Source organism: Notamacropus eugenii, chromosome 1 (genome assembly GCF_028372415.1).
Source record: "Notamacropus eugenii isolate mMacEug1 chromosome 1, mMacEug1.pri_v2, whole genome shotgun sequence".
NCBI classification, from domain to species: domain Eukaryota; kingdom Metazoa; phylum Chordata; class Mammalia; order Diprotodontia; family Macropodidae; genus Notamacropus; species Notamacropus eugenii.
The window spans coordinates 716042116-716058163 of NC_092872.1; the positions used below are offsets into that span (position 1 = coordinate 716042116).

General features: G+C 48.2%; 1 protein-coding gene across 1 annotated transcript in view; it reads right to left on the minus strand.

Moving 5' to 3' along the window:
* Positions 1 to 8853: 8853 nt before the first annotated feature.
* Positions 8854 to 16048, minus strand: part of MMP15 (matrix metallopeptidase 15) — a 37050-nt gene continuing 29855 nt past the window's right edge. Inside the window, exon 10 of the mRNA XM_072636675.1 lies at positions 8854 to 14174. Coding sequence (XP_072492776.1) covers positions 13690 to 14174 — 485 coding nt within the window. The 3' untranslated portion in view covers positions 8854 to 13689. The remainder of the gene's footprint in view (positions 14175 to 16048) is intronic.

Sequence of the window (16048 nt, forward strand, 5' to 3'; positions counted from 1 at the left end):
GGGTCAAGTTGGTCATCCCCAAAGGGCTCCAGTGATAAGTCACACATGGGGTCATCTGGAAGCAGGAAGAGGTTATCTTAGCATACTCAGTACCTCCCATGTGACAAGGACCATTGATCCCTTGAAGGGGACCTCAGAAGTCATTTAGCCCAACCCATTTTGCAGATGAGGAAAATGAGGTGGGTTAAGTGACTTGCCCAGGGTCACACAGCTAGTAATTGTCAGAGGCTGGATTTGAGCCTGGGTCTTCTTGACTCCAGCATTGTACCACCTAACTACTTAAACAAATAAATGTAAAAAAAATCCCTCTTCTTCACAAGAGTCCTCAGATACTTGGAGATATTTATCACAGGCTGCTCCTCCCCCCTCCTCCCTGCAATCATTTTTTTATCTAGGCTAAATATCCTTAATTTCATTAACAGGTCTTTGCATGGTGTGGTCAACAGTCCCCTCACCATGCTGGTTTCATGTTCTAGGTTATCCTTTTGAAAATGTGGCATCTAGAACTGAACTGACGTCAGGCCAGAATAAACAAGCTAGACAGAATGCTATGTTTAAAGTCTGCAAAACCTGAGTTTCCATTTGAAAGAATTCTATAAATATAAGTCATTGTTGTAATACTCACTAGATAATAGAGTAATAGACTCCATTTATTTTTGTGGATCATTAATCAGAAACTTAGAGAGGCCAGGAGAGAAATAAATATATTTCTACATCTCCTACCTCCTTGGGGCCCATCCTCCCACTTAAAGCCAAGTCCAGCTTTGCAATAAATTTTGAGTCAGAAATGAATTCATTTTCCTTGATATCAACACCCTGAGCCAAGGAGGAGGGATTGGAAATAGAGCAGGCACCGAGTGGGAGTTTGGGGCTGTTTGGGGTAAGAACTGGGGTGGCTAAAAAATTGGAAAGAGGGTGGGTAGAGGGGAATTTAGAGGCAATGAATCTGAGGCAGTATTGCTGGCCCCTACAGAAGCCTCTTAGAGCTGGGGGTGAAGGGAAGGGCATGAGAGATGGAAAGAGACCTTCCCAGCTGATAATTGCCTTCTCCAATGCAAGTGCTCAGTCAGAGCCTCCACAGGTGTGAGGGGAACAGATGAAGAGGAATGAGTCCCATGGCCACCCCTAATCATCCTCATGTTGCATGCATAGGTGTCTTGATTGGAGCTAGCAATTTTTCTTTGTAATGGAAAAGCCTTGACGTTACTTTGCCCTTAAGTTCATTCATTCATTCCCTCATTCACTCACTCATTCATTCTTTCATCCCTCTAGATTCTACTTGACTATTTTTTCCACCACCCTCAGTGAGACCCTGAGTTTCTTGCTCCTGCCCTGTTCCTGGCCACTGATCACAAGGGATGCCTGATTACCAGCACAATTAAACCCAGGGCCCCAGTGGAGTCCAGACCTGTCAGCTGTCAGAGGGAATAGGAAATGAGTGATGTCATTGCTCAGGGGATGAGGGGTGGGGGAGGGAGCCAGATAGCAAATGGAACTCAAGAGTTTCCTCAGTCACATACATGGCTGCTGGCCAAGAATCACAATGACCAGGCTGGACTATTAGAGGAGATGTGAGAGGGAAAGGGAGAGGCCTTGGGTGGGTGAGGCAGGGAGGGTCTCCTCAGCCTCCAGTTCCTTCTTGGCCTTTCAGCTGGGCCCTTTCCCCTCAAATCATCACTTAGATTCTCAGGCTGAAAGACACTCCAGAGTCAGTAAGACTGGCAAGGTCAGCAATAAGTTGTTCCTGGCCTGGGTCTACTCATCTTCCCAGCTGTGATACAGCAGCATTGTCCTTGAGTGACAGCTGGGAAAACCAAGGCATAGGGAAGGCTCCTAGGATCCCAGGACTTCAAGCTGCAAGGGATTTTAGAGATCATTTGGTTCAATTCTCTCATTTTATAAATGAGGACACTGAGGCCCAGAGAAGTTAGGAATAAGGCCTGACTCCCTCTCTTTTAGTCTGGTCCTGCTTAGCTCTCTGGATAAAAACTTAATCATAGCTAAGAAAGTTCATCTAATTCCACCTCTCCATTTTACAGGTGAGGAAACTGAGGCCCAGAGAGGTTAGACTACTTACCTAAGGTCACATGGATACCCCAGGCTATCTTTGGAGTTTGGGTCTATCTAAACTCTCCCAGACTCAGTAGAGATTTCCCTCAACCCATGTCCATTATCGGAGCAATGTCCACCTCACCACATCCAAAGTCAGTCATTAGGTTGGGAGCTCCTTGGGAACATGGACTGTCTTTTGCCTCTTTGTATCCCCAGCACTAAGTAGGTGCTTAATAAATGTATATTGATTGATTGATTATGGCCTACTTTTAGAAGTGGGGGCTGAGGAAGGAGGAGCTGTGACTTATTTCTGGAGATTTGCCCCACTTTCTTCGGGCACCCATCTTGCCCTCCACTGGACAGGTGACAATCCATTGATTCAGAATAGCTTCTTGCCACCTTGGGTCTTGACTGATAGATGGTGTAGATATGGGACGGTTGGCATAGCCACTGCAAGATGACCCCAGGTAGACTGCTCAGCAATCAGAAAGCTAAGGGGAAGACCAAGTGGTCATCAGGACCCAGCAATAGAAGGTCACCAACGCCCCAAGAATAGGAAGTCTGTGCCTGTTGGATCCAGATGGAGAAGCAAGTGACCCCATCAGTGGGGAGAGGAAGCAGCCAGATTCCTGCCCGTGAGCAGTAGAATAGACGCTGTGTAACCGCCCAACAAAAAGGCTTTTCTGACAAAAGCAGTGGGGAAGATGTAAATCAGAACGGTGCCCCCGGCCTCTGCCAGCCATGAAAGGAGAATCTGTTGGTGGCCTCTGTATTTTGGAGTTCTTGGCATGAACTGTTGTTCACTGGGGCAGAATGTGGGGGCCTCCTAGGCCCCCACAGCTGCCCCTGAGGGAAGAGGGAATGGATGGGAGGGGGAAGGGGAGGGTCCTGTGGGAAGAAAGGGGATTTGATGCCCAGACGCAAGCACTTGGAGCAGGATCAGGGCATGACAGGAACATCCCCTTTGTCACTTGTGACCTAGGTCAGCCTGGCCTCAGCCACAGGGTCCATTCTGCTGAATCTCCCTGTGGGACTTTCTGTGGGGGAGAGAGAATCCTAGAACCTCATGAATTACCAAGGAAAGTAGTAGTGGTGGGGGAGGCAATCAGGGTTAGGTGACTTACACAGGGTCACACAGTTAATGAGCGTCTGAGGCTAGATTTGAATTCAAGTTCTCTTGTCTCCAGGGCTTGCGCTCTATCCACTGCACCCCCTACCTGCCTCCCCCCGGGCCCTCCCAAGAGACTTTTGCATAAGAGAGGAGAGTGGCATGGGGGGTATTTTGTGTGGTGAATATGGAGCTGGTCTAAAATGTCATTTATCCGGCCATGTAGAGCTCTGTTCATGGTCGTCACCATTGTGCTTCATGACTTACAATCTTCCATCAACTCTGTAGATGTCGTGTATGTCCTATTTTAGGACTGCTGGCTTTTCGATTAGAATGTAAGTTCCTTGAGGGTGGGGATTACCTTGCCTTTTTCTTTATATTCTCATTGTCTAGAACAGACACTGGAATGAAAGCAAGTGTTTAATAAATTCTTGTAAATTGAATGAGGTAGGCAGTGCAAAGATTCTTCCTCCCATTTTAGAGATGAGGAGCCTGAGCCTGAGTTAGTGAGATTTGCCCATAGTTAAGCTGATGGTGTCAGCAGTGAGGAACAAACCCAGGTCTCTTTCCTCAAATCTAGACATGACACCCCATGGCCTCCTTAGGCACTTCATTAACATTCATTATTTTCTGGGTGTGGGCAGAAAAAGGGGTAGAATTACAGACTCTGGGGGTTGGGAGGGATCTCAAACACCTTATTGTACAGTTCAACTTTCAATCAACAGGCACCTTGAAGTGTCTACTATGTGCTAAGCTCCAGAGACACAAAGAAAGGCCAAAACTGTCCCAGCCTTGGAGGAGCTCACAGTCTAATGGGGGTGACAATGTGTAAACAAGCAGATTCACACAGAGTAAGTACTGAGCAGAAGCAAGGAAACCTTAGCAGGGAAGGCTCAGATAGATACCTGAGGGCAACAGGAAGGCTTTCTGCAGGAGGCAGCATTTGGGCTGAGCCTTGAAAGGGACTGGGAGTGTGAAGAGGTGAGAGTGAGGAGGGAGAGCATTCCAGGCATGGGGGAAACAGAGACCGGAGACAGTGCCTTTGAGGAGCAGAAGGTAGGCAGGTGTCACTTGATAAATGGTTTCTCCTTCTTTCTTCTTCTTCTTCTTCTTCTTCTTCTTCTTCTTCTTCTTCTTCTTCTCTTTATTCTTTTCATCTCTCTCTCTCTCTCTCTCTCTCTCACACACACACACACACACACACACACACATACACACACACACATACACATTGTGGGAAGGAGTAAAAAACTGGAAACAGGAAGAAGCAAGGTTGTGAAGAGCCTTAAAGGTCAAACAAATGACTTATATTTGACCTTGGAGGTCACTGGGAACTAATGAAGTTTATTGAGTGAGGGGGTGACATGGTCAGACCCGAACCTTAGGAAATTCACTTTGGCAGTCAGGTTGATGTTGTTTGTCCTTTGATGTGAAGAGGCCTGGTGACACCATAGGTGATGTCTTGACTCATGCATGAATTATCAGAGTTGCACAGTCATCACCCTAGCTCTCTCCTCTGATGATGTCTCTCACGCTCTGTTGGACAGAAAATGACAACAGGCAGGTGTGTTCAGAATTCAGTGAATGGCTGGAGCCAGAGAATGATCATTGAAGATCCAACATTAGCATGGAAGGCAGACTGTCTGGCAGAGGCCTCCAGGAATCTGGCTTTGACCCTGTGCTCATCAATGACCTGGATAAAGATAAAATCCTACATGGTATAAAGTTGAGAGGGATAGCTAACACAGTGGAAGACAAGAGTCAGGATCCTCCTTCCCTCCCCCCCCCAAAAAAAATCTTGACCGCCTAGAATTTTGGGCTGTATCCAATAAAATAAATTTTCTTAGAAATAAATACGTCAAGTCTTAAAAAGTCAATTTCCCAAGAACAAAATGGGGGCAGTTCATCTAAGAAATATCTAGGCAGTCAGAGTAACTACACACTCAATAAGTTGGTCTATTAGTTTACATAAACATGAGTTTCCAGGAACTAGCAGGGTGATAGCTGCATTATAAGCTGTCTTGTTCAGATCATATCTGGAGTACTGTGTTCATTTCTGGACATTGCATTCTGATACGAAAGGGAAAACAGGATGGTGAAAAGCCCTGAGATCATGTCATCTAAGGGTCAGTTGGAGGAACCGGGTCTGGGCAGTTTTTAGCCTGAAGAAAAAAGGACTTGAGGAATTGGGATGGCTTAGATTAAGTATCAAGTATGGGACATCCAAATCAATGCTTTCAAACTAATGTCCTCCCCTCTCCCTAGATTCCTGGTACCGCCATGATAAGTGAGGGCACCATCACTATCCCAGCTAGTCAAACTTAAAACCTAAGTGTATCCCTCATCCTCTCACCCTCTCTCACTCCTCCATATAAAATCAGTTGTCAAGTCCTTTCCTTTTCCATAATTTCTCTTGTATATAGAGGTGGGGATGGGGGGCTCGGCTTGCCTCACATCTCTCCCCACTGCAGTCCATTCTCCATTCAGCAGCTACAGTGATCTTCCTAAACCAAAGGGCTCTCTTATTCAGTCATCTCCAATGGCTCTCTATTACCTCCAGGATCAAATATAAATTCTTCTTTGGCTTTCAAAGCCCTTCATAGCTGGTATTCCTCCTGCTTTCCAGTCTTGCCTTGCCTTTATTCCCCTCTGCCTTCTCTGTGATCCAGCGACTTTATCTTTATCCAGGTCATTGATGAGCACAGGGTCAAGGCCAGATTCCTGGAGGCCTCTGCCAGACAGTTTTCCTTCCATGCTAATGTTGGGTCTTCAATGATCATTCTCTGGCTCCAGCCATTCACTGAGTTCTGAACGCTCCTTACTCTTCAGGAATCTTAGCTCAGGAAGGGAGGAGGAGGGTCACTCAGGACAGAATGCCTGGCTCTATAAATGGCAGAAATGGGCCTTATATTTATCAGGATCCCACTGACACTGAGGGTGGTGCAGGACACAGGGCTGATCCTGTCTGACTGAGACCCATGGTCAGTACTGTACCTTCCAAAGTGGCCACAGCATCCAATTCAATGTCTGTCCATCAGTCACCTCCCCCCTCCACCCAGTCAGAGCTGTCCAGACAAGGCAGAAACTTTTGTTTTGGCAACAAGCCTCAAAGCAATCACCCTCCCTCCCTTGGAGAGATGAGGAGGGACTGATAAATGTGCTGGGGCCTGATTCTTTTTTATGCCCTTGTGGTTGTCAATATCCCTGCTAAGTCCAGGGTCAGAACAGCTGAAGGTGCTTAGTCACAAGATGGTAGGCTGAAGAGTCAGGGCACCTGTGTTCTGACCCTGATCTCTTAGTATCTGCGTGACTTTGGGCAAGTCACCGAATCTTTGGGGATTTCCATTTCCTCAGGAAAATGAGGGGTTGGGATTAGATGAGAGTGGAAGAGTTTGGTATGGCCAAAGACTATAGCTCCCATCTTGATCCCCCAGAGGGAGACCCCAGGTGCCTTTCAGGACTTCCAGATCATATCTGAGCCAGATGGTGAGACATCCACCCCCCTCCCCCAGTGAGGTTGGCACCATCATGACTCAACTGCCTTTTCACCCTAGAATATCCCCCTACCATGTTGACCCGCTTCTCCCATGGACAAACTTCTTTCTGGGCTCTCCATTTTGGACATGGGCCCTGGATGGTTGGGTCTCTTTCTTCTTCTCAAACTCCCTTTTATGTGGATCTTCCCCCATTCACATGTAAGCTCGCTGAGGGTGGAAATATCTTTCTTTTTACTTGTATTTGGTCTCCCTGGGGCACAGGGTCTGGCTCTGAGTGGTTGTTCAGTTTTGTCCCACTCTTTGTGACCCCAGAGTCTATGACATAGACCATAGCAAGTCAATACTGTCTATGGGATATTCTTGACAAAGATATTGGAGTGGTTTGCTATTTCCTTCTCTAGCTCATTTTACAGATAGAGAAACTGAGGCAAATAATGTCCAGGGTCTAGCTAGTAAGTGTCTGAGGCTACATTTGAATTCAGGTCTTCCTGATTCCAGGCCCAGGGTTCTATTCACTGAGTCTCTAGTTCTGGCTCACAGAAATGCTTAATAAATGTAGGTTGTCCTGCTTGCTTAGGACAGCAGTAGAAAGAAATGGAGTGAGAGGACTGGACAAAGGCTGCTGCTGAGGAGGTTGGGCCAGTGCCTACTCCCATTCCAGGGCTGGAGTTGCCAGGTTCTCTCCCTCTGGCAGCTCAGCTTACCCTCCCCCTCCCCAACCTGCCTTGTAGTTCCTTGAGCTCCCTTGGAGACACCCCTTCCCCCAATTCTGGCAGGCCAGCCTTCTGACATATCTGGCTTGAGACCGGTGAGCAGGAAGCATCCCCCTCCTTCTCCCCAGCTAGATCAGTTGCCTGACTTGCCCTTGCTGTGGGGTGACAGGCTCCTCACCAGGAGCAGCTCAGCATTCTCAGGGCCCCTGCCCCATCCTTGCCCCACCTCCCCAGTCCCTCTGAAGACAAAGGCTTTTGTTGATCCTGAAAGTGGGAGAAACGGGCTGATCCTCCCCACCTTTGGCTCTGAGTGGTTGTTCTTTGTGGCCTAATTTTAGACAGGCCAGGGGGAGCTCCTGACATGATTTCCTGAGAAGTCACAGCCCCTGCCAAGTCCCTCCCAAAGACACAGATCTCCTCAGAAAATGATCCAAGGCAAGGAAGGAGGGCTTTGGGGTGCTCGTCACCTCTGATCCCTCTCCTACTCTGCCCCTGGGAGTCTATCTCCTGCCTCAGTCATCACCCCCATTAAGCCAGGGTTTAGGACGACCCGGAAAGAGGTGGGGGAGAGAGACTGGCTTTTATGGTTTAAGTAGAGAAAGGTTTCTCAACAAGATGAAGTAATATATGTAAAGTGCTTTGTAAATCTCAGAGTACTATATAAATGTCAACCGATATTAAAGCGGTAGCTTTCCTGGTTGAGGAAACGGCGATATGGCTGAGTCAAGAGTCCCAGGTTTGACTCTTAATATTTGATTTGGGGCCTTCTCTGGGTCTCAGTTTTCCCCTCTATAAATGGAACAAGTTTGACTAGACTGTGGGGTCACACAATCAAAGATAGTCTCTTTCAGCTCTAATATTCAATGTTCCTAACAGTCCACGTTGGAAAGTCAATTAAAGGGATTCTTAATCATTTTTGTGGGTCATGGACAACCTTTGGCAGTCACGTGAAGCCCATGGACTCCTTCTCGGAATAATCTTAGTATCTTAAATGCATAAAATAAAATACATAGCATTGGAAAGAAAGCCAATTCTTTTGAAATAAAGATAGAATTGTTTTCCCACCTGTGTTCACAGATTGTGAAATCTATAGGCTTTATAATCCCAGGTTAAGAATCTCTGTTCTAGCTCGGTCATCCCGTTCATTTATTGTTAAGATGGGGAAATGTCTCTGTCCTAAGTCCCCATCTTGGTCCCAAGGCAAAGCCTGTTGCCATATCTACCATATTGTTTAGAAACAGGGAGGCAAGTTGTGTTTCTGGAGAATCTCCCAGGCAGGGGGATAAACACCATTTTGGGGAGTATGGCCCACATCAGGTTTAACTATCGGGGCCGAACATTTTCAGTTGGTGAGATAAAAAGCAAACTCCTCTGCCTGGTGTTCACCCTTCCCCACAATCGGACTCCAATCTCCCATCTTAGACACATTTCATTCAGTGGTAGGCGTAGACCTTGACACCCGTGACGCACAGGAGCCCCGAGCCACAGCTGTCCATAGGTTTATTGCAGAGCCTTGAATCATGACCAGCATGGATTGTAGAAAACCAGATCAACATACACATAAGACATTGCTTAAGGAATGGATGCCCAATCCAGACAGGGCTGAAGCTGGGAAAGAAGGGAATGACCTACACACACACACATATGCACACCTCTGGAGCCTCAGGGACCAGATAAATGCAATTTTTTTTCATTATGTTTTCCCTCCCTAAGTGAGCCCTTTACCCACAGCAGAGAAGGGGGAGCAATAGAGGTAGGAGCTAAAAAGTAGGAGAGGGTGAGGAAAAAAAAGTGAGGAGTTTTCCAATCAAATTTCCTCATTCTGGTTTCACAGTAAAAGGGACAGATGTCCAAAGGGAGGCAGATGGAGATGGGGTGGAGGTATGAGAGAGGGGGAGAAGCAAGGTTCTTTCTGGGAAAGCCAATGCAAGGGTTGGGGCTGAGAGCGGAGGGCCCAGGCTCCCTGCCAGCCCAGTTTCTCCCACCACAGGCCTGCACCTGCAGATTCCAAGTAGAACAGTTTTTCCGTCTGTCCTGACTCTATCTCTTCCCCATCCTTGGCTCCCACCCAGGCTGGGTTCTCAGACTGACTGGTGAAGGCGTTAAGCTGGGCCTGGAGTGATGGGATGAAGCGAGGAGCGGGTCAGGGACAGCTCAAGCCTTGTTTCCACAACCAGGCTCCCTCCCACTCCTGGACTCAGGGTGGGGAATGGAGCCAGAGGCTGCCCTTTCCCATGGGGAAGGTGAAAATAACTGAGAATCACACATTCCTTCCCCCTCCTCCTCCTCACCCTAGGGTCAGAGAGCAGCCACAAGGGCTCCAAGCTCTCACTGGCCCCTTGCTCTCTGGCCAGGCCTCAAGTCTGACCTGTGCCTCACACATCTGGGCCCTTTCTGCATCAGGCGTACCCCTCCTGGACAAATTCAACCTTCGGTCCAGAGTCTTCCCTTCTCTTAATAGAAATGCACCCCCAAAGGCTCCAGGAGCCAAGGAAAAAAACTCCCAAAAACAAACCTAGGAGGGGAAAAATATTGGCTTTGGAGTCAGAAGTCCTGGGTTCAAACCCTGCTCTGACACCTGCGTCACTGGCCAATCACTCCATTGAGTCTCAAGTTTTTCCCATCTTCAAGACAGGTGATAACAATACTCACAAACATCCATATCATAGCACTGTCACTAGGAGAACACTTTTTGTTCTGGCAAAGTGCCAGAACAGTTCAAGCTTTTCTTTTTCCCTTGAAGCCCACCCCACATGGAAAGGGTGGTGCTCTGCTGTGGGTACCTGACCTCTAAGGGAAGGTCCTTCCAATTAGAATTCAATACAATGCTTCCCCTACCACAAAGCAAGCCACATCTGTCGGAAGCTGTATGTACAATTTAATAAGCTGCAAATTATATACAGAAATGTACACGGGGTTGTCTAATCCTTGCCATGAAGAGTTCAACTGCCTGCTGGGGCAAGGGTCAGAGATGTGGTCAGTGCTGTCCAGAAGGAAACCCTTGGGTGGGTGAGAAAAGACGGGGCTGGGACACTTGTCTTTACAAGCTTTGCCTCTGCCTAGAGTTTACAAGTGACCAAAATAAAAGGGGAGAAAGACTGGGGGGCAGGGGGTGGTAGCAGCTGAGATTGCCAGGATTTTTGTACTGTTTCGAATCTGAAGTCTCCTCTGAGCCATCCTCTATTTATTTAATGGGCCCGGGAATTAGGGGGCCACTGGCCAGCTTCTGCCAAGGCTTACAAAGGAGACAGGATGAGGAGGGGGCAGCTCATAGAGGAGAGGGCTGAGGAGAGATCAGAGAACCCAGCTTCCCAGTACCGTTTCCCACAGTGGCTGGAGACTCTTGTTTATTTTGGAAAGGGGATGTAGGGAGGGGGAGGAGAGAAGATATAAAGCAGGTCAAGGCAGGAGGGGAGGACCCCCTGGGACTCGGCCCCTCCCCAATACGGCCTAGCTGTAGGCGGGTGGGAGCCACCAGGCAGAGCCCCGGGAGGGAGGGAGGCAGATAGGGCACTTTGGAGGTTTCCATCACTGGTTGGCTGGAGGAAGAGCTATTTCTTAAGACTGCTTGTGTTGCCTTTCCTTTCTTTCCCTAGTGACCCACTTTCCAGATCCAAACCTAGAAGCAGAAGCATCCCAATAATATGACCTCTGTACCTTCCCTGCAGACCTCAGCAGCCACCCCTCAGATTCCCTGAAGAGAGTGAAGATGGCATTGGGTCATCAGGTCCCGAGACAGCTTCCTTCTGGCTGGCACAGTCTGGAGCGTCTGCTTAAATAACTCCATTAACTCTCTCCTCCCCCTTCCCCCCCACCCTGAACAGATGCAGTGAAACCTCCCCAGGACAGGTAACCAAAGCCTTGGCTCCAACACTCAGTGCCCAGAGCTACCACCTGCCTGAAAGAAAGGGGTGTGTGCATGAAAGGAACAGACTGTCTCAGCCCCAGTCCCCTTCCCACCACGGTGGAGAGCTAAGCCATTCCAACAGGCCAGGAGGGTGGACAAGCCCACGTAGGCCAGATTCCAGCTGGGGGTCCAGAGCACCATTTCTTCCAAATAACAGAGATGCAAGGTTTGAGCATGCTCTCTCTCACAGCTGGAGCTGGGCGGATGAAGCTGGTGTCACTGTCCATAGGGAAAAGAAGACCAAACGTTTCCCCGGAACTAGTCCCTCATAGAGCTCCTACACCTTCTTCTGTGCCCTGGACCCCTTGGGTGGCTCTGGTGAAAGCTGTGAAGGCACCCCTTCTCAGAATCATGTTTTTAAAGGCATAAAACTAGCCAGCGTTACCAAAGAAACGAAAAGTTAGTGAAAAGGAAGATGTCATTTTTTCCTCATCAGAATTCACAGACTCCCTGAATTCTATCTAAGGACCCAGATGGATGCTGGGTGGAGAACCTCTGGCAGCAGAGAGTGTCTTAGAACAGGAGGGCCTGGGTTTGAATCCTCTCTTGATTTCTAGCTCAGTAACTGTATAAATCAACCCTCTCCCTCCCTGTGGTAAGGTGAAGGAAGGTATTGGAGTTTAGATTGTTCAAAGGGTGCCTTCTAGAACGAAATTTTATATAGATCTGGATTCTTATATGTGAGGAATTCCCTCCAGAGGTGGGAAAAGTGCCCTCAATGTTGGGGATAGATGGAGGGAAAAGACAGTGATCCCCTAGTTATAGGGGTGGAGAGAGGGTGGTCCTTAGCCTGTGGACTGTGAACTTTGTAAGCTATGTATAACTATTCAGTAGAATTGGTTTCCTTTGTAATCCTACAAGCAATTGTTTTATGAATTCAGAACTATGATTCTGAGAAAGGGCCTGGAGGTTTGTTTCACCAGATTGTCAGAGGGGTCCATGATACCCAAAAGGTTAAGAATCCCTCTGCCCTATGACCCCCTTCCCATGAGGGGTGAGCTCACTCTAGAAGAGTAGATAGCTTCCTCTCTTAACCTAATTATTTTTACTAAGTAGGTGCTAATGAAGCCACGTAGTCAGTGTTGGGGTCCTGGGATGGCAGTCTAGAGAGGGAGATGTCCCCCTTCTTCTCTCATGCCTCTCTCCCCTCTATTAGTGCGGACCCCTGAACATCCATCTTTTCCCTTTCTGTAGGTGATGGTGGGTGAGACCTTGACCCAGGTAGGTGGTGACACCTTGGTGCCTACCAGGGGAGGAAGGGCAGGGATTAGCTTTAGGGGAGAGCCCAGTAAATCTGGTGACACTTTAGACAAAGCTTTAGTCAGGCCCCACCCCAGTTACATTTCTGATGTTATAGAGTAAGCCTCCACAGTCTAGAGGTGACTGGAGGAATGCAGATTCATAATTCCATCCATGTATCTATTCTATTGAGCTAGGAGGGGCCATCAGGAAAACATGCCCTCAGCCACCACAGTGGGATAAATTCAGGGCTGGGTGATTTCTCAGACCTAGGGGAACTACTCAACCCAAGGCTTTTTCCTCCAGCAGACTCCCTTGGGCTCTCTGCCTAGCTAAGCAGCTGGTCTCCAAAGCAAACACAGACACCTGTACTGGCCTCTCGGTTCCTTGCATATCAGCCCAGAATGAGCCAAGGAAGGAGGTCTTCTCCAACAACTCCAGGCAGTGGCAGACCACAGAAGGCCTCTCAGCTCCTGCTTCAGCTCTGGGATGGGAAAGGAGGGAGGAGGAGTTGGACAGGACCCTAATTCTTACACAAGCAGAGTAGAAGGAAAGAATTTCAAGTCAGAACACCTGAGTTCAAATCAGGGTCTACCCCTCACTCTCCACTAGGACCTTGGTGTTCTCATCTGTAATGGAAGGCCGTAGATTAGATGTTCACAATGGTCCCTTCCTGTTCTGAATTCTGATAGGACAAGACATCAAGAGCTGAGCTGGGTCAAAAGAGTAAATGTCTACCTTAAGAAAAGTGAGGAACTTGGGGGAGCTGGGCCCATTCCCACCTCCATCTACTAAGATGTGATGGGGAGGAGAGGAGAGAGAGGAAGAGGAAAGGGGGAAAAGGAGAGAGGGAGAAAGAGAGAGAGAGAAGGAGAGGGAGGAAAGAAGTAAAAGCATCTTAGTATAAATAGACAAGGGGACTAGGGGAGAGGGTCTCCAGGCTGCTGCCTCTGGGGCTGTCAGAGGGAACATTCATTTTAAGGATGCTCAGAATCCATGGTCATGGGTAGGGGACCCACACCCACATCCATGGATAGAAGAGATCAACGTCAGCATCTCAGAAGTCATCAACAAACATAGTATATACATACACATCTATGGGTTAGCACCGTGTGGGAGGGGCAAGGGAGGGGGACAGGCATCAGTGGGATGGTGGCGGTGCATGGGCTGAGGTCAGACCCACTCCTGCAAGGAGCGTTTGCAGTACAGCAGCATCCTCGGGGCGCCTTTCCGCTGCATCTGGATGATGACGTAGATGAGACCCAAAATGCAAAGCAGCAATACCAGTGGTACCAGCACCATGACCACATTCATGGTCCGTGTGTACTCATCAATCTGCACCACCACACGGTTGCCGCCGCCGCCTTTGCCGTCATCCCCATAGTCTCCCTCTTCATCCTCCACCGTCTCATTGTGGTCTTCCTCCCTGGGCCTCGGGGGAGCCCCACCCTCCTCGGGGTACTCCTCATCCTCCCTGCCTCCGCCATTAGGGTTGAAGGGTGGCCGGTGCAGGTCAGGCCAACGGTGGTCAGGGTCAGCTGTCTCCTCTTGGCAGCCCATGAAGTCCCGAAGGATGGACTTGGGGTACCCAGGCTCCATCCGTAGCCGCTCATTGTCAAATTTCCAGTACTTGGTGCCCTTGTAGAAGTAGGTGTAAGCTGTGGGAAGTGGAAGAGAACCAGGGTCGAGTGAGATGGGGTGGGTGCCTCTAGCCACAGTCTACTTGGGTGTCACAGGAAGGACAGGGAGCTTTTGAAGCTTGTAGGTTATAGGATCATAGATTTAAGCTCTTGGGACAGAAGTTGAGACCTCTCATTTCACCTATGGTCATTTGCAGAGGTCAGTCACTCAAGTGGTCAGCAGCAGAGATAGGTTGTGAGCCCAGGCTCTCCAACTCCTGCCCAGTCCTCTGCTATAGCTCACCTGTTTAACTGAAAGCATTATTTAAGAAACAACACCCCCACCAGCCTTTTTCAAAAGGCGGGCCATGACCTCACATGCACGCACAGCTATCCCGTGAGAGTCAGGGTTCATCATGCCTATTTCACAGGTGAGGAAATGTGACCAAAGGTGTCCAGCTAGTAAATGACAGCACGGGAGACATCACTGAGGCCCCCCGACTCCCAGTCTGCAAATGGGTGCTCAGTATAGGCACTAATTAGGCTAAAGAGGAGAGAAAGTTCCAAGGTTCCAGACCTGACCCCAGCACTGGAGATGGCTGATGAAGCAGGAGGGTCCAAGGATTTGTTAGTCCAGAATGGGGACTAGGGATGGTGTAGGCCTGGATTTACACAAGACCTGCGCCCTACCACTCACTCCCTAGAGGACTTAGGTCAGGTTGGGAGGTTGGAGTTCCTTCCCACTGGAGGCTGGACTTGTTAGATACGTTACAGGGGGGCATTCTTTCTGAAGTATGAGGTCCCTGCCAATTCTGAAATTCCATGAAACTTCCAAATCACTTCTCTCTGGACTTGTTTCTTTCTATATAAAATGAAAGGGTTTTTAACGTGGGGTTCATGGATAGATGGTCCTTATGGGTCTATGGGTAGATTTCAAGGGGTTGATGAATTTGGATGGGAGAAAGAACGAATGTCTTTATCATAAAGAGGCACATGATAGTGCAGTGGATAGAGCACGGGGACTAAAGTCAGGAAGACCCGAGTTCAAATCACAGCCTGCCCAGCTGTGTGACCCTGGACCATCACTTCACTACTGCCTGCCTCAGTTTCCTTAACTGTAAAATGTAGATGACAATCACAACTACCTCACAGGGTTGTCTGAGGATCAAGTGAAATAATAATTGTAAAAGGTGTCTGGTACAAAGTAGGCACTTAATAAATGATTTTTCAATTAATTATTTAACTAACAAATTAATAAAACAGCTCTCTCTCACTCAAAAAAAAAAGTCAAGGGCAAGTCATGTCATCATTTCTCTGATGGCATGGTCTTCTTTGGCAACGAAGGACGAACACACATAATTAATAAATGTTTAGCCCATCCTCTCCCTCATTTATTCAATATTTTATTTATTTTTATTAATTTATTTTATTTTAATTTATCCAACATTATATATATGTGTGTGTGTGTGTGTGTTCTAAACAGGGGTCCATAGGTTTCTCCAAACTGGTGCCCAAGGGGTCCAGGGCTTCTCAAGCTCTATCTCTATCTCTCTCCTTCCCTCCCTCCCTTTTGGTCTCTCTCTTCCTACCTCTTCCTTCCTTTTCCCCCTCTGTCACCCTCTCACCCCCATGCCAAACAGCCTCCAAGAGAAGCCTTGGCCTAGACAATCTCTCAGATAGCTCTAAATCCTACAGTTTTAAGTACTTTGTTTTTTCTCAGCTCTGGTCTTGATGCACTCATTCTGCTGGGTTGAAAGCTGGTGAATTTGTGTGGCAGACTCAGAATCCCCAGACTCAAGATACTTCAAAGGCCTGAGGACTCTAATCTGGTCAGGAATCCAGGGTCAGAACTGTGAAGTTATTTTTCCATGTTGCTCTTGTGTCAGAGGTGGGATTAGACAAACCCAGGTTCA